This window comes from Odocoileus virginianus, chromosome 16 (genome assembly GCF_023699985.2).
Source record: "Odocoileus virginianus isolate 20LAN1187 ecotype Illinois chromosome 16, Ovbor_1.2, whole genome shotgun sequence".
NCBI lineage: Eukaryota > Metazoa > Chordata > Mammalia > Artiodactyla > Cervidae > Odocoileus > Odocoileus virginianus.
In genome coordinates this window covers 17,786,010-17,810,519 of record NC_069689.1, presented here as the reverse complement: position 1 = coordinate 17,810,519, position 24,510 = coordinate 17,786,010, and the positions used below count along the sequence as shown (strand labels likewise).

The 24,510-nt window shown below is 51.3% G+C and overlaps 1 protein-coding gene across 3 annotated transcripts in view; it reads right to left on the bottom strand.

Moving 5' to 3' along the window:
* Positions 1 to 24,510, bottom strand: part of ASB2 (ankyrin repeat and SOCS box containing 2) — a 46,988-nt gene that overhangs the window by 12,025 nt on the left and 10,453 nt on the right. For 2 of the 3 annotated variants that reach the window (XM_070477903.1, XM_020875933.2), the window contains 6 exons: positions 20,639 to 20,915; positions 12,680 to 12,778; positions 9,125 to 9,291; positions 8,126 to 8,281; positions 5,622 to 5,867; positions 1,705 to 1,876 (listed from right to left, as the gene is read on the bottom strand). In XM_070477903.1, the coding sequence (XP_070334004.1) occupies positions 1,705 to 1,876; positions 5,622 to 5,867; positions 8,126 to 8,281; positions 9,125 to 9,291; positions 12,680 to 12,778; positions 20,639 to 20,844 (1,046 nt within the window). In that variant the 5' untranslated portion in view covers positions 20,845 to 20,915. Of the gene's footprint in view, positions 1 to 1,704; positions 1,877 to 5,621; positions 5,868 to 8,125; positions 8,282 to 9,124; positions 9,292 to 12,679; positions 12,779 to 12,888; positions 13,040 to 20,638; positions 20,916 to 24,510 lie in introns of those variants that run through there. The other variant, XM_070477905.1, reaches the window with a different exon arrangement.

Sequence of the window (24,510 nt, the reverse complement as noted above, 5' to 3'; positions counted from 1 at the left end):
GTATGCTGCACTCTGCTGGGCGCATACAGTAGAACTAAACTAAAGTTCTACTCTATACACACGTGTATCCATTTCACTAGTCCCCACAACAGCCCCGCCCCCCAGGTAGTATGACTACTTCGTATTTTACAGAGGAGGGAATTGAGGCTCAGAAAGGTTAAGCAACTTCCCCAAGGCCTCAGTAGGAATTCAAACCCACATCTGTCTGCCTCATAGCCTGCTATGTGTCCCAGAGAAGGCAAGGTGTCCTGCGTGCATGGATGGGGCGGGGAGGCATCCTTGGCTGGCCATTTGTGCGAGTACTCGCAGAGCAGGGCCTGGAGCCCTGAGGGTCAGTTCTGTCTCCTGTGTCTCCTCCGTTGCATTCCCCAGAGTGTCATTCTCACCCCCATCTTCCTGAGCGGAGACCACCCACACCCCCCAGCATGCACAATCTTCTCCCTGTTGGGGACAGGGCTGCATTTCCTGAAGTGTGTCATCTGGGGTACAGGAGATGGGATTATAGGTGAGAAGGGTTTGTTTTTTCTATTAATTGTAAATTGGTAATTTGAACAATTTAATCATGTGATGTTTCCTTTTGAAAATAAATTCATTTAAAATAAAAATGTCTTTAAGGGGCCATACTAAGAAGTGAAGGTATAGACATCTAAAAACAGGAAGAAAGTCTGTGAATGCTCAGTTTAGGGAACACAGGTTGAGTGGAAATTACTGGGCCTACGCATCGTTCATGGTTAGCTGGAGTTCCACCCCCTGGGCGAGGCTCTCCTGACCCTCCAACTAGTGGTGGTGCTGGCGTAAGTTTAATAGCTTGCTCTTCAGGGGAAGGAGGGGGCTCTGATTTCTATAATCACCAGTTTCCAAGAAGTAAATACTCTCACCAAGGCCAATTTCAGACTACCAAGGTGATATCAGCTCAGAGAAGTTGCACAAGCCAGGTCTAGCACACCTCTGCTTCCAGCCCATTCTAGTCTTGAGGACCACCATGCAGCTCAGCCCTGCGTGCTTTTTCATTTTCATGAGCGTGTTTCTGTGTGCGTGTGCATGCATGCATCTTCTCTCCCACCAGACTGCTCCCCAAGAGCTTTAGCTTCTTCATCTCTTTCAAAGTACCTAACACATAGTAAGCGCTCAACAAAAACTAGCTAGTACCAATGGTACTATTTGTATTATTGTAGATGTTCCCTGCATCCTTGCTTACTGCCTGAGAGATTATTTTTGCATCCCCAACAGAAATATCCCCTAGTCTGGATTCCTATCTGGCTTCCTGTGTGGAATCTGGTAGACATAAGATTCGGAACAAGTGAGCACCTGTCATTTACAAGCTGAGTGATCTTGGGCAAGTCACTCAACCTCTCTGTGTCTCAGCTTCCTCATTATGGAAAAAAAAAAGAAGGTAATCATATCTACCTCAGTAGATCTGTTAATGGAATTATGAAAAGTAGAGTTGTTAAAAGGATTAAATATGTTTACAATGTAAAGTGCTGATACGTGCCACATAGGAGTTTGCTATTATTGTTGTTGCCGTTGTTGTAAGCGTTCACTCTAGCTTGCTAACTGCTTGGTGGTGTTCCATTTTTCCTCCTAAAACGTGCGCTTGGCCCTGAACTCTCCGGAACCTTCCTACCCCCAGTGGGCGGGGCATTCCGAGGAATGGGTGGGGAAGGGGGAGGAGCGCGGGGCCTGGGGGGCGGGGCCTGGGCTGACCTGTAGTTACCCTTCTTGGAGGCGATGTGCAGTGGGAGCATGCCGTCCTTGTTGGTCTTATTGGCGTCCGCTCCCTGTGACAGCAGGAACTCCACCACCTCCTCGTGCCCATTCTTGCAGGCCTCGTAGAGGGCGGACGCGCTGTCACTGGCCTGTGTGTTGATGTCAGCGCCTGGAGAAGGAGAGGAGGATCGGTGAGTGATCAGGCTGGTCACTGTCCTTGATGTAATGCCCACCTCGGGCTGCGCGCTGCTGCCGTAACCACCCTGACACATTGGATCGCCCGGAGGACCCCCCAGCTCCTTTCTGCTACACTGAGGCCCCGGGCCGCCAGCCTGAACTGTCATAGTGATGCTGGGGTTTACAGACCATTTGCTCTATGCTGGGCCCTCGCTTATTTGGTAAACAATTTGCCTGCAATTCAGGAGACCCGGGTGGGGAAGATCCCCTGAAGAAGGGAATGGCAACCCACTCCAGTATTCTTGCCTGGGGAATTCCATGGATAATGGAGCCTGGCAGGCAATGGTCCGTAGTGTCACAAAGAGTCAGACAGAACTGAGCGGCTAAGACACAACATGGAGCAGTTCATGTGCTGTCTCTTTGAGTCCACAACATATCCTAACCCCATGCCATCAGTAACAACTTTATCTCCATGTTACAGACAAGAACACTGAAGCACGCATGTGTATGTGTGTGCTAAGGCGCTTCAGGCATGTCCAACTCTTTCTGACCCTATGGACCGTAGCCTGCCTGGCTCCTCTGTCCATGGGATTCTCCAAGCAAGAATACTGGAGTGGCTTGCATGCCCTCTTCCAGGGGATCTTCCTGACCCAGTGATTCAACCCGCATCTCTTATGTCTCTTGCATTGAATTACAGAGAACCTCTGCAACTGGCCCCAGATCCCGCAGCTCATAAAGGAAGAGCCAAAACGTGAACCCAGATAGTCTGATGGCAGAAGCCCTGGCAGATGTTCTGATGGCAGAGACAATGCTCCGAACACTCGTTCCACCTATAATGATCAGATCCTGCCCTGAGGAAGGCCCTCACAATTCTCAGAGGGCACAGAGCCTCCTCATAAAGAAAACCCCCAACAACTTTATTAATTAGGATTTATTTGCTCTTCTCTGCCTGGTGGCTCAGATGGTAAAGAATCCGCCTGCAATGTGGGAGATCCGGGTTCAGTCCCTGGGTGGGGAAGATCCCCTGGAGTAGGGCATGGAAACCCACCCCAGTATTCTTGCCTGGAGACTCCCATGGACAGAGGAACCTGGTGGGCTACAGTCCATGGGGTCCCAAAGAACTGGAGACGAGTGAAGTGACTGAACATGCATGCAGCATGCCTTCCATTTCAAAGATTAAGAGAGGATTTACTAACAGGCATAGCTTCTCATCTCCTCTGAAAGAAACACTACACCATGCTGCCAGGAGGAGGCATCAATCTGGTAATGGTCTCCCTTCAGCCCAGTCTCCTACATCTGCTCCATCTCCTGGTGGTGATGGAAAGAGAAGGCAGGGGTTTCTCTGCAGAGAGAAGTGCAGTCTGTTCCCCAGTACCTATTCTGATAGGAAATGGAACTGAGATAGCAGTGAAATATCAGCAAGGCCTGAAATCAGAAGTATCTGTTAAACCACAGATCCCCTCTGGGCAGTCAGCTTATCACAAGCTCTCTGGTAATTTTAATATTTGATGACTGGTTTCTGGTCTAGTGGAAATATCACAGGTTTTCATGACAGACAGCAGCTGAAGTTTCTGCTTCAGGCTTTACAAGCTCCATGGCCTCAAACAGCATTTAGGAACCTCAGTTTTGTCATCTGTTGACTGAGAAAAATAGTACCTAGCAACCAGGGTAACTGTGAGGTTATCTACGTAAGATAATAGAATTAAATATCTGCTATAGACAAAAATATGTGTGTCCCCCCCTCCAGATTCATATGTAACCTAATCCTCAGTGTGACGGTGTTGGGTGGTAGAGTCTTTGGGGTGATTAGGTTATGCGGGTGGAGCCCTCATCAATGGGATTAGTGCCCTAATAGAAGAGACCAGAGTGCTCCCTTGCCCTTTCCACCATATGAGGACACAACAAGAAGATGGATGTCTAGGAGGCAGAAACAGGCTCTCATGGGACGCTGAGTCCAACAGCACCTTGATCCTGGACTTCCCAGCCTCCAAAACTGTAGGAAATAAACCTCTGTTGCCTCTAAGCCATCCAGTCTGTGGTATTCTGTGACAGCCACCTGAGTGGGTTAAGGCAACCTCCCTACCTGGAGGCTGGCACAGAGAGGGTGCTCAGCAAATACAAGCTCCCGAGGACTAAGGGGCTGGGATGCAGACACTGCTCCTGCCTCCACCCGAGGGAGAGTTGGCGGGAGGCTCCAACACCCCTGAGCTCTGGAAGACTTGCTCCCTGAAAGCCTGGACTCCCGCCAGCAAAGCCGCCCGCTCACTCAAGAAAAATATTTGGATTTGCAAATGGACTCAGCCCGCAGTGGGAACAGACTCTGACTCAGGGCGTCAGCAGGAGAGCTGGGCAGATGTTCAGTGCTAGCCTGTTCCTCTCACCCGCTGAGTCCTTGGCCCTTTGTCCAGCCTCCTTGCCTGGCTCCCAGGACCCTGCCTGTGCTCTTCGGCCTCTGGCTGGTCAGTCCAGATTTGTCCCCAGCGGCAAGGATGTGCCCTGGGTCTGTTTTCCCAACAGCTTGGGCACGTGCTGAGTAAATGGATGCTTATTCAGGCCAAGTCCCAGGATGGAAATTCTCGAGCCCTGGAGTGGTGTGGTGGAGTGCAAAGAGCATGCAGTTGGGGTCAGATGATGGCAGTCAGAATCCAGACTTTGATTGTGTCCAATCATTTAATCTCTCTGAGCCTCAGTCTCCTCCACTCCCTACCTCCTAGGCTACAGAGAAAACCCCATGGGCCTATTCTGTGTTCATGCCTAGCGCAGTGCCTGTCACACAGCAGGTCCTTGAAAGATTATTTCAGCTCAGCCCCCAGGTCTGGCTTGCTTCTGGTGTCTGTCTCTAGCAGAAAGGTCACTTCCCATAGGAGTGAGAAGAGAAATCAAAAGAGTTCTTGGGGAAAATCAGAATATTATGACCTTTTTAACCAAAAGAACATCTGTCATTGTCTTGGAGTCTTCTGTTACTGGGATGTAATAATTCAGGCAATATTGTTTTATCTTATCCCATTAAGTGAACAAAGATTTTCAAGAGGCAAAGAGTCCAAAGACCAGGGTCTAAATGCCAGTTCTGCCACTAATTTGTTGTGTGACCTTGGATGAATCACTTTCCGATCCTGGCCTTTGGTTTCATCACCTATAAAATGGGCTGTTGTTCTTTAGTCCTGAAGTTGTGTCTGACTCTTTTGCAACCCCATGGACTGTAGCCTGCCAGGTTCCTCTGTCCATGGGATTTTCAAGCAAGAATACTGGAGTGGGTTGTCATTTCCTTCTCCATATAGAGTGAGGAGGTGACCTAAATGTTGTCTGAAGTTCCTTCTGGCCCTGAAGGGTGATGTGATAGAAAGAGAAGTTGTTGGGATGTTGGGAGGCTAAGATTCTGGCTAGTCTGTAAGTAATTTGCTGCGTGACTATAGATAGATTAGTCACTTCCTCTTTCTGAGCCTCAGATTCCTCATTTTATAAATGAGGATGTTGGACCAGGTGAGAGAAGGCTAACACGGGGCACGTGTACCACGCCCCTCCAAGTGTGTGCCTAACTGCAGGCTCCACTGGTGGATCTCAACTTGTTTCCAGCTAAGCCTAGGCACAACCTCAGAATCCTTCTTAACACAACACTCCCAGAAGATGCTGCCACTCAATCAGAGTATGTCCATAGATGACACCTAAACTTGCTTTCCCTTAGACTTAATCTGAGGTCCTCTTGGGAACTCCACGACCCAGGTACCCTTAGTACTCACGGTGTTTGGCCAGGAATCTCAGTGCCTCCAGCTGCCCACTCTGGGCGGCCACAAACAAGGGGGTGATGCCATAGGCATTCTTGGCTTCCACCTTGGCGCCTCCGCTCACCAGGATCTCCATGACCTCCAGGTCATTGCGAGCAACAGACTCGTGCAGAGCCGTCCAGCCTCGGTTACAGCGGTGGTTGGTGTCCGCCTTGTACTGCACCAGAATCCTCACTGCCTCCATGTTCTTGCGCTCACAGGCTGTGCCCAGCAAGAAGCAAGATGGTCAGCGGGGCCCCCGGCAGGACTGGTCAGCTGTGCCTTCATTCATTCATTTGTCCATCCAACCATTCATTCATCAGCCAGAAGTGAATTCACGCAACAAATATCTCCTGAGTCTGCAGTAAGTTCCATCCCTTCACTAAACCTAGGACATGCAACTAAAGTAATAGTAATCAGCAGTAATATCCAGATGTGTGTATAGCACTGTTTATGCACATGCACTCTATTCTAAGCATTTCATGTGATTAATTTAGTTCTCCCAAATACCCTTAAAGGATGTTGTGTTATCCCTTTTCACAGAGGAGGACAGTGAGGTACAGAGGAGTTAAGTGACTTGCCCAGGGTCACACAGTAAGTGGCAGAACTGGGATTCAAATCCAGGTAATCAGGTCTGGAGTCTCTGTCCCCTGGAAGGTTCCAGAATGCTCCTAACTCATCTCCCTTTCCAGTGTTACCTGCTTCAGTCCTCCGCGAGGCCAGAAGAAGAGGAGGGCAGTGTCATATATCTGCTCAAAACACTTCCTCAAAGGCTACTCAGTTAAAATTTGTCTTCTGAGTGCAGCTCATCAAGTCTTTCTCAACCGCTCAAACCTTCCTTTTAAGCCTTATCTGGCTCTGGACTCTAAATGTAGCCTTAGTGCTGGCAGAGCTATTCCAAGGGAGACTGAGAACTTGTCCAAGTTAACCACCCGTGGAAGCTTCCTCAGTTAGGGAGGAGGGGAGAAGGAAGGGGGTCTTCCCAGGTAGCTCAGTGATAAAGAATCTGCCCACAGACACAGGAGACACAGGTTTGATCCCTGGTTTGGGAAGATTCCCTGAAGTAGCGAATGGCAGCCCACTCCAGTATTCTTGCCTGGGAAATCCCATGGGCCTGGTGGGTGATGGTCCATGGGGTCGCAAAGAATCAGACACGATTGAAAGACTGATCATGCATACACAAGAAGGAAGAGGGGCTGCCTGTGCAGCCTTTCAAACAGGACGCTCAGCAAAGCTCACGGCTTCTCTAAGCCTTGGGCTGTTCACCTGTAAAGCACAGGTGACGAAACCTTCCTGAGAGGATGCTGTGGGAGAGTGGAGTGGGGCAAGGTACGAAGGCTCTGGGGTGGAACTCATGCAGGATCAGGGCTCAGGCTTCAGCCGTGAGTCACTCAGTGTCCTGGGAGCTCTCTCTGGGTCAGCTGGGGTTCTGCGTGATGGCTCCGGTGCCCAGGGGGACATGAGTTCTAAAGGAGACACTTCCACCGCAGGTCTGCAATGGACCCGGTTCCTGCTGCCGATGGGATATTCCAGGAGCTGGAGACCAGCCACATGGGAAATTGGGAATTTCTGTAGTTTTTCAGAGTGTAGAGCTCCTGTCCTTTATGCAAGACCTGAAGCTGATTGTTTAGAGGCGTAGGCATGAACTAGACACTCAAGAGTGGAGTAGTTCAGAGCGTGATGCTGGCATCCAGCCCTCAGAGTTAGATCCCAGGTCTGCCCTTCCTGGCTGTGTGATCCTGGGGGCGTCCTGTCTGCTCTCTGTTCCTGAAGCCCTCATCTGTGAATTGGGGAAGCTAGCAGTGCTTGCTTCATCTGTGGATGGATGTGAGGGTTAGAAAAAAAGAACAGAGCCTGGTGTATAGTAAACACTTGATAATTGCCAGCTGTTATGATTATTCGGATTTTGACTCTGGGCACTGCTAGGGCAGCCAGTGACTGTCCTTGGATGACATGGTGAGTAAATTGGAGGTTTTCATTTTCTCAAAAATCCAGGAGCAACGAATTCCCTCTCATGCCTCTTCACTTTTGCCTATGCTGTTCCCCTTGATCGTCCAGCCGGTGAATCCCTCCTGTTCAGGCTCAGCTCTGGGACCCCCTCCTGTGGGGATTCCCTCCCCACATCCCAGTCCCTCCTCCATGCTCCCTCGTGTCAAGCTCTTCATTGCCAGTAGCTGACTGAGAATCAGTGTATATCGTCTGTGAATCAGCGTCTACCAGACTGGACGATCACACGGGCATGGACCATATCTTTTCATCTCTGAGTCCTCAGTATGCCAGGCCCATGGGAGAACTTGGGAAATATTGCCTGAATACATGCACGAATGAATGGTTCAGTTATGTAGTTATACACCTGAACGAGGCTGTACCATCACAATAGACCCCGGTGGGGAGGGTTGTACACTTTGCAAGCAAATCCTCCTGATAGCCCATTCAGTCTCTGGACCTTTCCTGGGGGAAGCCCACGCCCCTGGGCTCACCTTTGTAGAGCGGTGTCTCTCGGGACTTGTTGGAGATGTCAGGCTCGGCGCCAGCCTGGAGCAGAAACTGGAGGCAGTCCACGTGTCCCCTGCAGGTCGCCAGGTAAAGGGCCGTTTCCTCCTGCAGGGTGCGCTGGTCGATGACTGCCGGGTACGCTGTGGAGGACAGACCAGGAAATTCGTGAAGGAGGAAGATACCCATCTCTCCCTCCAACACAGAGTTGGTCCCGATTTCCTCCCATTCTGAGGACAGACACTTGTGGCCTCTGCCTGAATTTAACATCCAGACTGCCTTCTTCCTCTTGGTCCTGTATTCAGCCACTTTCAACAGGGCTGTTTCAGCTTCCCAGTCATATTAATCCAGCTCAGATGCCACCTCCTCTGGGAAGCCTTCCCTGATTGAATCCCTTCCTTCTCCGAATGAACCCAGCCTTCCCTCACACTCCCACCAGCCACTGCCACTCTTTCTGCCCTGGCGTGTGGTGGGCTGCCTGGGGTCCCTTTCTGGACTCCCAAGGGCATAGGTAGGTCCTGCCTGCAGGTGTTCCCCACCCACATCTAGCCTAGGGGAAAGTCAAGGCTCCAGAGAGGAGGCATGAGTTGCACAGGATCTCACAGCTGTTGGAGACGGCCTTGGCAGGGCCCAGGCACAGCTGCGGTATTTTCCACACCAGATCAACCCCTGGAACATTCTGGGACAAGCTGGCAGTGGCGCTCTGAGAAGTCAGCCCTCCCTCAATCCTCTTCTAGGAATTAGACTCTCCTGTCCTGGAGGGCTGGAGAGGTGGCAGGATGGGGTGGGAAGGGCGCAGCTGGGGAGGCAGGGCACACATCACGTCCTCCCTTCCAACATGCTGACTTTAACTCTGCAAGGCGGGGTGGTACCTTGGCCTTGCCCCCGGTCACCACGGTTGTCGTGGGCCAAAGCTCCAGAAGGAAAGTGCCACCACCCATGTGGCCCAGTCCCACTTGTGGCTGCAGCCCGACCCGCCACCTCACCTCGGTGCAGGGCCTTCAGGCAGTTCAGCTGGCCGTAGTAGGCCGCCTCATGCAGCGGCAGCCAGCCCTCCTTGTTGGGTTCTGAGAGGTTCTTGCCCGCCTTGATCATAGCCATCAAGGCCTCTTCATCGCCTTCCTTGATGGCCTTTAGCACAGGGTCCACGGGCCTGTCAGAGCAAGGGGCAGGTCATTCCTCAGGACCGGGGCAGACGGAGGCAGGGCCGGGAGCAGGGTTGGCCGTGGGATCACACAGCCCTGCTTGTCCCCGCTGCTCTGGGACAGGTGCTCAGCCCCTGCAGCTGTGTCCTCTCGATGAGGAGAATAATCCTTCCTAACCCCCACGGGCGAGCCCTGGGAAGCCTGCCCCGACCTCAGGCCTGACCTTGGCCCCTCCATCTCTCAGCCCCATCATGGCTTCCTTGGCCTGCCCGCCCGTGTCAGCCTCTCCCTGCCTCCGGTCATAAGCCGTCGACTCATCACTGGCCTTTACATGTCTTTGATCATTCACCCACCATCTCTCTGTCTCCTTCACTGGACTGTGAGCTTCAAGACCATAGGGCCTGTGTCTTTCTTTTATCCCTCATGATTTGATTCCCAGGGCCCAGTTCAGTAGCTGGTCCATAACAGGTGCTTAATAAATATTTGCTGCTTGAAAGAAAGAGCAAGAAAGAATATAGAAGGAAGGGAGTGAGGGAGGAGGAAGAATTCAGAACTTAAGAACCGTAACAGGGAATTCTCTAGGGTCCAGTGGTTGGTGCTCTGTCCTTCCACTGCAAGGGACACAGGTTCAGTCCTTGTTCAGGGAACTAAAATCTCACCAAGCAAACTAACGAAAAACCAACCCAACAAAACAAACCCCTAATTCTTTCACTCCTTCATCTCTTCTATTTCCCAAAAAACAGTTTCTTCCCTGTTAGACTTTTGCTTGTTTCTTTGGGAATTTTATTCGCATCTCATTCAAAACAACTTTGTAGTGATTTCCTCTGAGCATTTGGAGGCATGAAAGTGAAAGTGAAAGTCGCTCAGTCATGTCTGACTGTTTGCAACCCCGTGGATCACATAGTCCATGGAATTCTCCAGGCCAGAATACTGGCGTGGGTAGCCTTTCCCTTCTCCAGGGGATCTTCCCGACCCAGGGATAGAACCCAGGTCTCCCGCATTGCAGGCAGATTCTTTACCAGCTGAGCCACAAGGGAAGCCCAAGGATACTGGAGTGGGCAGCCTCTCCTTTCTCCAGGGGGCCTTCCCAACCCAGGAATCGAACCAGGGTCTCCTGCATTGCAGGCAGATTCTCTGTCAACTGGCTATCGGGAACGCCCTATTTGGAGGCAAATCAACCTATGAAAATAAATATGGGGAGCTCTGGATCAGGCCTTGCCTGTGTTCCATACCCTTGTGAGCCCCCTGAACTTGGAGCGTTTCTACATCCTTACCTCTGAGTTGGGTACCACAGGGGGAAACTACTAGAAACATGGCAAGCTCATTCACTACCGCACCCCTCTGTCCCTGCCGCTTTCAGTGCCTGCGGCTGCTCCACCAAGACCATTGTACCAGAGGATTCGGGCATCCAGCGCTGGCCTCCAAAGTGACAGATAACCAGCCCCGTGGGAGTTTTTAATAATTAAACACCTTCCCTGTACATAGTGCTCCAGAGTTTACCAAACGCCTTCATCTTAGGGCCTATTTGCACTGAGACGAAGGCACAGACCCCTCAGAGTGGGACTATTCATAGTGAGCATCTCTCTGGGGTCTTCCCAACCCTTTTCCTTACTCCAGATCCTTCTCCTCACCCCCAGAACTTTTAGCTGCTAAAAGATTTAAATGCCTGGAGGACTAATACATCTGAAGCCTTCACAATTTAAAACTTGTGAATGTCAAAGATTCCAGGGCTAAGGTGAAAGATAACTTCTTAGCTTGACTCATCCAAGCCACTTCATTCGTTCATTCATTCATTCTCTGAGCTGGCTTCCTCCATCCTTGGAGAGTCAATGAGGACCACAACTACTATGGTTCCACCCTTGGGAAACATGCTGCATATATGTTCCCATCTCCTGGATGGAGGTGAGACCAGAGGCCAGCCTTGTCCCAGGACCGTCATCCCTGTCAGGGGCCGGGATAGGCCTGGAGCGTCTGCAGGGCCAGCCCCTTCACCCTCCCAGCTGCTTCCTCCGGCGAGAGCAGCACTTCCTCCCGGCTCTCAGCCTCTCTGGTTATTAATAGCTTCAGAGCACAGATGCCGGTTAAGTTACAGATCCAGCAAGGACGATGGGTAACTGACCAGATAAGCCCTGGAGTCCCCATCAACGCCATCACTGCCACCTTGATGAGCTCCTCTTACAAGCGGCCAGAGCAGCCCCTGTTGGTGTCAGGAAAGGCCCCGGTGGGGTAGGTGTCCCGTCTCCCCCGGAAAGTCTCCTGTGGGACCTGGCTGAAGTGGAAGGGATGAGGGCAGGCTGTTCTTGTGGCCGTGGTGGTGTGCGGTGTCATGATAACACTCTCAGGACCCGCCGCCCAGCTTGGATCTCGTCCAGCTGTGGTGCAAGGACCGTGGAGCGCTCAGGCACACACACCGCTGGTTTGTCTGTGAGCTCAGCCAGAGTGCCCGCCTCGAGGGTGGGGCGAGCTGCTGGGGTGTCAGGCCATCAGAGACTAAGGAGCCACAAGGACCCTGGAGGCCACTCTGTCCTAACACAGGACGGAGACTCAGAGAGGGACCGCGACTTGTGGACAGTTGCACAGGAAGTGGGAGCAACGCAGAGACCAGAAGCTGGGTCTCGCTCTTCGAGACGATCAAAACCCTACCTGCAGCACCAAGGGAGAGGGGGGATGGCAGGGCTTGCGAAGAGCTGAGAAGAAGTAAAACACTGACCAATCACCTCCTCCCCACAATGTAACTGATGAAGGATACAGGGGCTCCAGCGATGGGACCCTTTTGGGCTTTTAGCTGCTTCTAGGGTCGATATGGGGGAGCAGAGACAGAACTAGCACAGAGCTAATTTCAAGGACACACCTAGCCCAGCATCCTAGGACTAGGCAAACAGCCCCTCTTGCAGCTCGGATTGTTCCTCTGTTTTAGCACCTGGCGCTTAATAAATAAAAGCAACAAAGCAAAACCAAACTTGTGGGTATGGGCTTTGTGGATGTGCTCAGACAGACCCACGCTGATGGCCGGGGGAAAGTGAGACAGAGGAGCAGCTGATTCATCAGTCTCAGCTGAGCCTCTGTGGTCCTGGGGCCATCCCCCCAATCTCCCTCTCGCTGGGTCCCCAGGTTCAGAGCCCTGTGGGGTGAATCCAGTACACAGGGCCCATTTGAGGCAGGGGCGCACTGAGGGGTTAATCACAAGCTCAGCCTGGCTGGCAGTTCCTTGAGGATAGAGTCTGTGACCACCAAGCCCGGCTTGGCTGGAGCCTCTGAGTCTCAGGGGGACATACCTGGAAGAGGTGTGTGTCTGGGGGGTCCCTTCCTGGGGCCCGCAGGCCTGCCTTCAACCCCCAACCTATCTGGAGGAGGGTGAGCTTGGATGGTCTGGGGGCCACGGCGGGGGGCACTTACGCCAGCTGGGAGGACTTGCTGCGGTTGTATTTCTGCATAACCTCCTGGAACAGGCCCTTGGGGGCTGAGGTCGGGGCGCTCTCAGGAGACACAGCGGACCTGGAGGGTGCAGGGCAGGAGTGAAAGAGGGAAAAGTATTCCGCGTATGAGAAGCGGGTCATGGCTGGAGGCAGGAACGAGGATGGAGGGAGAGCGAGGGGGAGACTGACAGACAGATACAGGGCTCTGAACCAAAGCAGATGGCCGGGTCCTCCCTGTGTCTGGACGCAGCTGCTGTGTCTCCAGATTATTTTTGGCCCTTGGAGGAAGCCCTGGGAGATTTAAATGACCATATAAGACAACAATGAGGTTAACCTCACCCCACGCCCCAGGTCCCCCTCCCCAGCCAACCACGGGGCAGATAGGAAGCAAGGTGACATTCTTCACCCAGAGGATGTGAGAAGTAGTCAGTGGCAGGTCCCAGGATGAAAAGCACTCAGTCTCGGGCGGGCTGGGCTGGGTCCCAACAAGAGATGGACAAGAGATTCACCGGGGTGGGGGACAAGGAGAGCAAAGCTGGGGTGCCAAGCCAGGTTAGTGACCCACCCGCACCTCGCCAGCTCCTCATTAGAGGGTCCTGCCATCCCAGGGTCAGAACAGAGTGCAGAGGGTACAGCAGAAAGATGCATGAGGGTCATGAGAGCCGGGGTTTGGAGTCAGAATGACATGGGTTCAAATCCAGCTCTGGCACTTCCTGGCTATGTGACCTTGAACAGGTGCCCCTTCTCTGGGATTTAGCCTAGTGAGGCCTGAGTGTGTGAACAGTATAAAGGGCTTATCAGAGGGCCGGGCACAGGGCTTGACACGTGTCCACCGTTGATCATATCATTATTTCATCTCTCTGGGCTCAGTTTTCCCACCCCTTCGGCTGTTGTGGGGACAGGAGGGTCAAAAGGAGAGGTGGTGGCCACTGTACAGATCTGAATTGGTCGGACTTGGCATGGGAAAGGGGCTTGCTGGCCCCTCTTCCAGCAGGTTGGGGGCCCTGGGGCCATGGACACCCCAGGGGACCCAGTCTGGTCTCCTGCGCCTCTCTTGGGGTGCCCTGAAGGATTGGGAGGATGCTGCTGTAGGTGACCAGGCCCCTGTGGGCCACGGAGGTGCTGGAACTGTGACCCCAAGGCCCTGCAGATTTTGTGGGCATTCTCAGCCAGGTGGGGACACAGGGAAGGGTGAGGAGCAGAGAGACGGGCAGGACGCCAGCACCTGTCCCACATGGTTCATCACTGCACCATGGTCATCACTCCCCACCTTCCTTCTCCCCGACCTGCTCCTGAGCACCGCGAGGCCGAGTGTGATGCCACGAAGGCTAGAGTGGATGCCAATGCCACTGCCTTGTCTAGACGTGGAGGCTGAGGCTCTGAGAAGTGAGAAACTGCCCCAGGGCCACACGCAGCTGCGAAGTCGCCGCCTGCCTGTCCGCGGAGCTCTGACATGGGCTGTGTTCCCCAGAGGCTTGGTCTCTCCCACCCCTTCATCCCCTCTCTGGCCCTCAGTCCACCACACTGACAGGCCCTGCCACTTGGAACAAGCCCCCACCCCTCTGTGCCTGTTTCCTGTTTTGCAAAATGAGGAGGCGGGACCAGACCCGGGGTCCCATCGCTGCTGTGATGGTGGTGCAGCTTTCACCGCAGTGAACTCACGTGGAAACTCAGGAGGTCATACACATCTACGGCCACGTCCTGGGGAGGGGGGCTCAGAGCCTGGCCCTGCCAGGGTCCCCTCCCCCAGCCCCAAGAGCTGCTGGTTCAGCGTCATTGCTGCACTTGCTGCGTGTATATGTGATCAGTTGCTCAGTCATGTCTGACTCTTTGCAACCCTGTAGACCGTAGCCCGCCGGGCTCCTCTGTCCATGGGTATTCTCTAGGCAGGAATACTGGTGTGGGTTGCCTTTTCCGCCTCCAGGGAATCTTCCCGACCCAGGGATTGAGCTTGAGTCTCCTGCATTGGCAGGTGTATTTTTTATTCCCGGCCCTGGAAAAGGGAGACTTCTGGGTACAGTGGCAGTCCCCAACCCGAGGGTCGTGACAACGCCCTGGGCTTCTACATCGGCATGGTCCTGGGGACCCAGGCACGCTCATCATGGGTCCATGTGTGGCCTCATCACTTTTTGCTGTTAGACTCTTTTTAGCCAGGTAAACAGCATTGATAACAGCCCACTCCCACCCGGAAATGAGGACATTTCACTGATGGCATAAAAGTAACAGCAAGAAAGGGACAGTGAGGTGGTGATGGTGACTTTCCCTCATGAAGTCTCAGGGCAGCACCTCCTTTCCATCCTCCCAGCTCCCTGGATGGAGTCAGAGGGCAGATTGCTCCCACAGGCGGAGGAGGAAGCAGACAGACCAGGTTTGTTTCAATGAGAACTTCCCAGCTCCTGCTGGTCCTACGCCCTGCGTTAGGCCCGAGTGGTGCAGATCATTGATGTGATCCTCAAGATGTTCAGAGGCCTACAGTGTTGGGGGGACAGGACACCCACTGCCACTAGGCTACAGGGGAGGGTCTGGGAGAGAGGCCAGAGGGCTCGCTCTGGGGGCTCTGAAATCAGGCGTTAACTGGGCTGGAGGGGCAAACAGTGTGAGTGCTCAGAGCTGGAAAGTGCGCTGGGCCCCTGACTGGGTTCCGTGTTCTTTCTGATCAAGCCTGCTGGCCCCACTTCCCCTCAGGTCCAAGGCAGGGAAAGTCCCAGCAGAGAAAACCACCAGGGCTGAGTAATCCGAGGTGAGAGGGACCTGGCAGGATGTGGGCGCAGGTCATGACCTGGAAGGGGCCCAGGAAGGATCCCCTGTCCTCTGTGTGGGCGGGCAGGTCGGGGTTGGGGGTCACCGTCACCACATCCCTGTCCGAGAATCCAGCTCATCCTGATCCTGGCTTCAGACATGGGTCAGGCTCGGTGAGAGTGGGGAGCCGGGCAGTGATGACAAGGTCCCCTAACTTCTCAGCTAGTCCTATTGGAGTTAACAAGATGCCCAGGCCAGTCCCAGGGAGAGTGTTAATTTGGTCTGGACCTGGGTGAACGCAGATGGCAAGCAGGCATCTTCATAGCAGAGGGAGCTGACAACAAGACTCTTCTTCTAAGCTGTGCCTACCACCCTACCAAGCAGCGTCTGATACCTGCTCCCTCATCTGGGCCTTACACCAACCCTATGTCCAGCACAGGTGTCACGAGTACAAGGTCTGGCACCCAGTCAAGCGTTAGTCGCTCCGTCGTGTCTGACTCTTCGCAGCCCCATGGACTGTAGCCCGCCAGTCTCCTCTGTCCATGGGATTCTCCAGGCAAGAGTACTGGTGTGGGTAGACATTCCCTTCTCCAGAGGATTTCCCTGACCCAGGGATCGAACCTGAGTCTCCTGCATGGCAGGCAGATTCTTCACTGTTTGAGCCCCTGGGCACACAGTAGCTGCTTGATAAATTTCAATGAATATAACAAAACAAGCAAACAGAAACCTTTGAAAGGGTAATACTCTCTATGGCAGGCTTGGTGGTATGTGGCTGTAGGCCAAGACCTCAGATTCCTGGAGAACCAGCCCTCTGTCCTCATGATTAGAGAGACGAAGTGCTCACGTGGGATCACTACCTCCATGCCCCTGCCACCCATGAGGGTTCTGTTTCTCTCTCATCCACCGGCCAACTCATCCTTTCTGGGCTGGCCAGGGAGTACTCACATGTAGAGGAGAATGTGAATTCCAATGCAGCAACTTCTGCCTTCCCAGCTAAGGCTAAGATTCATTGAGAGCTTGCTCTGTACCTAGTCTTATGATAGGGGCACAGCACAAAGTATTTCATTTCATCCTCTAGACCACTTTGTGAAGGTGATATAATTGGCTTCTTTTTGCATATGAGGACACAAGCTCAAAGACGTTCGCTTCCTCTAGCCTGTTTGACGAACTCCTATTCATCCTGCAAAGCCCACTTCCTAGACTAAGAATTAAATCAACTCTTCCTGTGTCCCTCTGACACTGAAGCAAGCCTCTTTGCTGCATCCATCCTATTTGATCATTATGTACCTCTGAGCCTTGCCCTCATTAGACTGCAAGCTTAGGGAAAGCAGGGATCAGGCCTGATTCACACATCCAAGTGCCAAGAATGAAGCTGGAACATCGTAATTGTATAGTAAAAGTGGGTTATTTGAATTGCTTGCAGCTGTGCATACATCAGCTCAAGCAAGTTCCTGCCTCATGCTTTCATCTTCTTAGAAATGTAGCCTTAAATAAAATGCAGAAGTTTAAAAACTGGAAGACCCAGCCTTCTAGACCCATTTGAACTGGTTTATATCAGTAACCCTGGACTCCCTGTTTCATGAGTGCATGAACCCTGTTTCTTTATTGGGTAGGAAGTTTGTCTTCCAATTAGGGAGTCCTCAGTGGGCCAAGGTTTGGCAAATGATCTTCATACGTATTCAAGCCAAACCCTTTACCTTGGGTTCAGGGATCAGGGTTTAACCCTTTACCCCGTGGTAGAAGAGAAACAAATTGGAAAATGACTTTAAGAGGGAGTATTATGTTTTCTCTGGAATGCTGAGCTGGCTTTCATTTCTAGGATCCCAAAGTGCCAGTTGACCTTTATGTCCACATTTGCCACTTTGGTCACAAGCAGGTAACAATAAATTGTATTTCTAGAGAATTTTATTGGATTGAAAGTACACCGATATTTATAAAAACATTCACTGGGCATCTGCAGTGATCCAGGCTCTTTGCCAGGCACTGAGGATACAAAAGTGAATAATATCTGTTCCCTGTCCCCAGGGAGGTCACACAGGGTCGTTGGGGACACTCTCAGGAGGCCAGATAATGTCCTCCTACAGGGACACAAAAGCTTGTCCAGGAAACGGAGGCTGTCATGAAATGAACAGTCAGGGTATGCAGGGAGGAAGTGGGGGGAAGTCGTTCAGGCGGCAGGATGTTGCGGGGGGGCTTCAACACCTACCTCATCTAATTTGCTTTTCGTAAGAAAAGGTGCAAGGTGACCTAGGCAAGTTTTGTTATTACCATTTTAGGGATAAGGCTGCTGGGGCTCAGAAAAGTCAAGTCACTTGCCTGAGGTCCCACAGCCGGTAGTGACAGAGGAAGGATTCGAACCCGCTCTACACCCGCTTCGCTTTCCGGTCTAATCAGCCACAGCCTCGCTTGGGTCTGCATTCACCCATTCATCTGCCTACAAAGAGCTCTGCGGTGTTGCCACAGGTCAGGCCCCATGTGCTAGACTTGGGGCCTCACAGGAAGAAAGACGAGTGAGGCTCCGGCCTTCAAGCAGTTCACAGGTGAATGGCAGAAATAAAAATATAGAAGCTATAAGTCATTGTCGGGGCAGTGAAGTAAACAGCCAGGAAAGTAAGAATGCGACCTGCTTGATCGGGGAGCCTGCTCAAAGATGAAGAGGGGCTGGCATGGGGCGCCTCTGAGGGCATATGTGATGCCTGCCTTCTAGACCTGCTGTGGGTGCACTTAATGGACACGGTGATATTCGGGGATAAACGTGTTCAAGGACTCTATCGGACTTAGATATCAGGCTGTGCGTGAGTGTGAGCGCAAGCCTGTGTGTCTCTTACACGGGGGTGACCCTGAATCTCAGTGGGGAGAAGCACTTGGAAGTGGAGGAGGGACAGAAAACAGAGAGAGGCCTCTGTAGCATCAGCACAGCTGGCTAAGTGTCTGAAACTCGGGGCGGGTCAGACCTTGGTTTGGGTCCTGGCCCTGCGGGGCACCTGCGTTGTCACATGTAAACTGGACCCCGAGACATCCACCTTCCGTGGCTTCTCTCAGGGTCAGGTGAACACCTGTGGGCTGAGTTTGCAGGGCAGGAGGAGGAGAATTTCATTAAAAATCACATGGAAGGGACTTGCTTTCCCAGCAGCTCTGCCTCCTTTCAGAGAGGAAAGAGCAGAACAGAACATAGGAGGCCACAGGTCACCTCCAGGGTGAGGAGAGGCAGGCCGAGTCTTTCTGCCCTGCTCGACGCTGCCTGGGTCTTAGGTGAGGACCACATGGCCTCGCCGAAGTCCTTGCCCTGCTGCGTGAGAGGTTTCTTCTCAGGATAAATGTTTACACCCCACGATGGGCTTCTACTTCCTACCCCTAGAAGAAGGAGGAGGTCAGGGCCCAGTGCTATTATTTTCAAGGGTCCTCGGGGCTCCTGGGGGTGGTTCCCACCCTGGGGAGAAGGCTGCAGAGGTGGCTCCGGGATGCATGGTGTGTGCTGCAGCTGGGATGAGGGGAGGATGCTCTGCTCTCTATCTGATCCCCCTGAGAAAGAGGAACCTGTGGTCTGACTTAGGCTGAACCGGCCAGAACAGGAACCAGGGCTTCTAGAACATGAGCCTCCATGATCTTGGCTTTGGACTTCTGCATTTCAGATTGGGTCCCAGGGGGGGACTTCCTTATGCATAGCTCAGTAACTTGGAGCCTTCATCTGAGGAGGTTGCCTGCCTGCCCCTTTAGGGAAGGGACACCTGAGTGGTGGGCATCCCAGGCCTTTGCTCAGCCTGCCTGGCAGAAGTGGTCTAGCCTCCAAAGGGCCAAAGTCACCCTTTCATCAGAGGACAGGGTCAAAGTGTACCATCACCCACCTTCATCCCTATCCACTGGTCTGGGCATCAGAAAGTCTGTTTATTGTTGCTGCTGTTATTACTATTATTGTTTGAGGTTCAGAGAGGTTAAGTGACTTGCTTGAGGTCACACAGGAAGTCAATTGGCTGTTGAAAACAATAAGATTTGAGGCCCATGCCTCAAGGAAACACCCACACAACTGTTACATCACTTCCTACCATGTATATGTATGGCTGAGTCCCTTCGCTGTTCACCTAAAATTATCACAACTATACTCCAGTTGTTAATTAGCTATACCCCAATACAAAATGTTTCTGGTGTTAAAATAAAAAAATAATAAAAATAAAATTTAAATATTCCTGCAAATACACACTTGACTTGGACTCCGTGCTGAGCAAAAGCAGTTTTTAAAATGTCTATGCTTCTTTTCTAAAAGCATTATAAGACCCAGTGCCATTTAAAGATCCCAATAACCTCCCTGCTTCTCATCTCCTATGAAGTGGGTACTAGGTGTCTAGATCTGTCTCTGGACATGCTACATGTCCAGCATGTAGCCACATATGGCTAGTGAGCCCTTGAGATGTGGCTAGTCTGGATTGAGATGGGCTGTGAATGCAAAATATACACTGGCTTCCAGAGACTTGATATGAAAGGGAATGTAAGTATCTCATTCGTAAGCTTCATATTAATGACATTTGGAAATGATAATATTTTAGATACAAATTAATTTCATCTGTTTCTCTTTACTTTTTAGTGTGGCTCTTGGGAAATTCAAATTGCATCTGTGAAATTACAGTTGAGGCCCACATCATAGTTCTATTGATGCAAACTGGTGCTGCTGTAGATGGTCCTGCTAATGGGATGATGAGGTCATACCGAGTTGGGGGAGCCAGAACAGAAGGCAAGATGGCTTTGCCAGGCAGATATTACTGCTTCTCAGACATGTTTTTCCAGGGAGACAGCACAGATAGGGTTGTAAACTCTGGCCAGATTCAGCACCTCAGTTCCACTGCATCCAATCATAAAGCCAGTGATGCAAGACTAAGCTATGGGCTTTGGAACCAGATAAATTCCATGTCTGCAACACAGTCTGCCAGCTGTGTGACCCTGGACTAGTCACTCAGCCCTGAGCTTCAGTTTCCTCATCTGTAAAATGGGAATATAGCATAGAGCCTCCTAGACGGTCCTTAAAAGGATAAAATGAGGCAAAGTGCATATAGTACCCAGGGCAGTGCCTGGCACCTTCAGAGCTCAGGAGCTTAGATAACAACTGTTAAGTCATTACAGTGTGAAAATACATCTTAGAGACCAGGCTACTTTGGTCTTGGGTTAACAGTGTTTGGGATCTGCACCCGATTGGATGCCCCTTGCTCACCTGGTCCATGGATAGAAGTGGGCGGGTTCGCGGTTGACACGTGTGGGCACAGTGGTCTCAGTGGTGGCTGGGCCCCGAGTCTTGTCAGCCAGGCTCTGCTCAATGGCCATCTGGACCAGCTCGTCCTCGCTCAGGCTGCTATACAGGTTGTATTCCTCTTGCCCAATGGCGCGCGGTTTGCCCCGAGCACTGATCTCCGTGGCCATCCTCTTACACCCCTTACCTCCGCCTCCAGAAGACACTCAGCGGGGAGGAGCAAGCATCAAACCAGAAAACTCTGTGAGGAGACCAAAGCCATCCTGGTGACTAAGAGTTTGGAAAGTAGCTGTGTTTATACACAGGAAAGGCTATGCTTTCTTGTAGCAATCACACAATCATGTTTCATCCTTTGTTTTGTCATACGATCTACCGAATCACCCAATCATCTATACATCCATCCATCCATCCACTCATCTATTCATCAGTCTGCCAGCCTGACTATCCATCCAACCAACCACCCACCTGTCCAATTATTCATTCTCTCACGGATCTAGCTGTCCACCTACCTGCTCATTTATCCATTTGCCCTCCCATTCGTTCTCCTCTCCATCCATTTGTCCAACCCTCTAATAATCTATCCATCCAACCATACATGCTCCTATCCATCCACTCATCTGTCTATCCAACCATCCAGTCATTCACCCATCACTCCACTATTTAACCTCTGATGTATTTGTTTGTCCCCCACCCAGTCATTTATCCATTCATCCACCTATACATCTATGTATTCAACCAACCATCCACTCATCCACGGTTTATTTTTCCATCCCAGACAGCCTATCTATGCATGTATGCATACATCATTAATTGAGAGGTTATTTACCGAGCACTCTTCTAAGCACTGGTGATATAACAACGATACCAACAGACAATCCCTGCCGTCACGGCACTTACACAACTGTGCTCACATTCTTTCCTTCCAATTATCCACAACATCATATTCCCCACTTCTCTGCCCTATACTACAGTTGAGATTATTAGAGATGAATCATAAGCTCTAGTTAAAAATCAGTTGTTAGAATCACTTGCCGTGTTAATTCCAGGGACTGTCTTCTCAAAAAAAAAAAAAAAATGCCTAAAGGAGAAATGGACTTTGCTTGAGTCAACTGCTTTAAAGAAATGAGGTCAAATCAGCTAAGCCTGACTTTTGTTTTGACTGGCTGACATGCAGTGTGACTCTAGGTCAGTGGTTCTGAGCCTTGATTGAAGATTAGAGTCATATAAGGTCTTTTAAAAATATATGCAAAATACCAGGGCTGTAATTTGGTTTGCTCAGCACATATTCACCTTCCTCTTCCCCTCGGAGGCAGATTGTTCCCCTGTCTTCCCCCACTGAGAGTGGGCTTGGCCTTGTAACTTGCTCTGGCCAATGAATATTGGTGGACGTGATAAAGCAGCCGGTTGACATGCGCATGTGCAGTGGCACTCGCTCCCCTGCCATCGCCAGGACCCCCCCTGGAGCCACTGCCCTTTAGCTGGGCCCCAGGATGAACCCACCTGGGGCAGCCTTAGCCCAACCGGCATAGAGGAGCTGTGTCCAGTGGGCCTGCAGCCTGAAGCTGAGTAGCCCAGCCTGGCCTGGCCTAGATCAGCCCATCGACCTGCAGACCCAGGACACCAGAATGAACTCCTTTTGCTTGTTTGTTTTCTTGTTTTGGCTGCACCACGTAACTTGTGGGATCTAGGTTCCCTGACCAGGAATTGAACCCCTGCCCTCTGCATTAAGATCATGGAGTCCTAACCACCGGACCACCAGGGAATTCCTGAGAATGAATTCTTACTGGGGGTGCTGTGTTATGGAGGATTCTTGTGGCTCTGTTTAACTGATATTCAAAAGACTATGCCAGGCACTTCACAAGGAAAACAGCTAAATGGCCAACCACCAGAGGTAAGGGCACTTCGCTTCCTAAGTATCTGGGGAGAATGTAAATTAAGACTCCAAGGGAATACCGCTATATGCCCACCAGAATGGCTCAAGAGAAGAAGACGGGAAATGATGAAGATCAGAGAGCATGTGGAGCAGCCAGAATGCTCCCTACTCCTGGCGGGAGTGTCAAAATGGGATGGCATTTGCTGATGCTGAGCATATATATTTCCTTTGACCCTCAAATCCCACTCCAGGCTCTATGCCTGAGACTTGTGTACATATGTTCACCAAAAGAAAAGTTCAAGAGTATCCATAGTGGTGCGGTTCATTATAACCCCCCTGGAAACTCCACAAATGCCTATTAGCATTCTACATTGTGGTATATTCACGTGACAGATAGTAGACATCATTGAAATACCCAAACCACCACTACACACAATAACAGGATGAATCTCATGAACCAAACTGAGCAAAAGAAATCAGATAATAAACAACACTCGCACACCATTCAATTTGTATAAAGTTCAAGAACAGGCAAAACTAATCTATGGTGATGTCAGGAGACTGGTTACCTTTAGGAGCTAACTGAGAGGGCCCATGAAGGGGGCCAATCACACGGTATTTTTTTAAGACTTTTTTTGATGAGGACCATTTTAAAAGTCTTTATTGAGTTTGTTACAATTTTGCTTCTGTTTTATGTTTTTTGGCCCTGAGGCATGTGGGATATTAGTTCCCTGACCAGGGATCGAACCTGCACCCCCTGCCTTGGATGGGGAAGTCCTAACCACTGGACTGCTGGGGAAGTCCCCTGTATTTCTTGATTTAAGTGATTTACTATTGGTTGGTTCCCTTTGAATCCTTGGAGCCATTCACATGTGATCTGTATGCTTCTCTGTGAGTACATTATACCGCAATAATATATCTACTTTAAAAGTATATAAAATTGGTTCTCTATAAAGGACTGTGTTTGGGCCCCATCTCAGACCCATTACGTCAGAATCTCTGGATTCTGGTGTGTGGCCTGCGTATCACACTTCTTCTAAGAGCTCCACAGGGGACTGGGAACATCACTTGGCAGAATGACGGGTCATAAAGCACAGGTGGGGCTGGGGAGCACCGTCCGGGGTAGAGGAGGGGCAGGGGATGAGGACACGGGCTGAGTCCTTGGTAGATATTCTTCTCATGACTGTCACCAGGGCTTAGCTGGTGGCTCAGAGGTAAAGAATCTGCCTGCCAATGCAGAAGACTGGGCTCAATCCCGGATCCGGGACGATCCCCTGGAGAAGGAAATGGCAACCCGCTCCAGTATTCTTGCCTGGGAAATCCCATGGACAGAGGAGCCTGGAAGGCTACAGTCCATGGGGTCCCAAAGACTGAGACACGATTTAACGACTGAACACACACACACACACAGTTACTGTCACAGCCCTAAGAGTGACAACTGTTGCCCTATAAAGTTCCACCTGATCTGCTACCTCTACCATTATTATTATTTTGCAGCAGCAACAACATCAATTTTGCTTATTGTATAAATAGTTCAAGACTGGGAATCAAGAGACTTGGGTTCATTTCCCAGCTCAGCCATGAGCATCTTCCTCTCTTGGGCCCTTGGTTTTTCCGTCTGTTAAATGGCGGGATGAACTAGATCCTGGCACCATGTAGCCAGGTGGTCCCCACAGCCGCCTGGGCCAGACCTTGCTTCCCACACCTCCTTCACTACCCTGCGCCTAAGGTCCCTGCCTTGGCTTTTCCAGGCCTGGAGTCCAGCTCTACCCCTGCCTTGGAACAAGGAACTCAATACCTGTGGTGCTGCCCTGACCGGAAGTGCTGACACCCAGTGCCTGGCCTAAGGTTTTGATACCTCCACCTGAGGGCATCTCTCTGCTCCAGGCCAGTGGCAAGGGGGAAGAGCACTGGACTAAGAGTCAGAGACCTGGGTTATAGTCTCCAAGTTGATGCTCAAGTG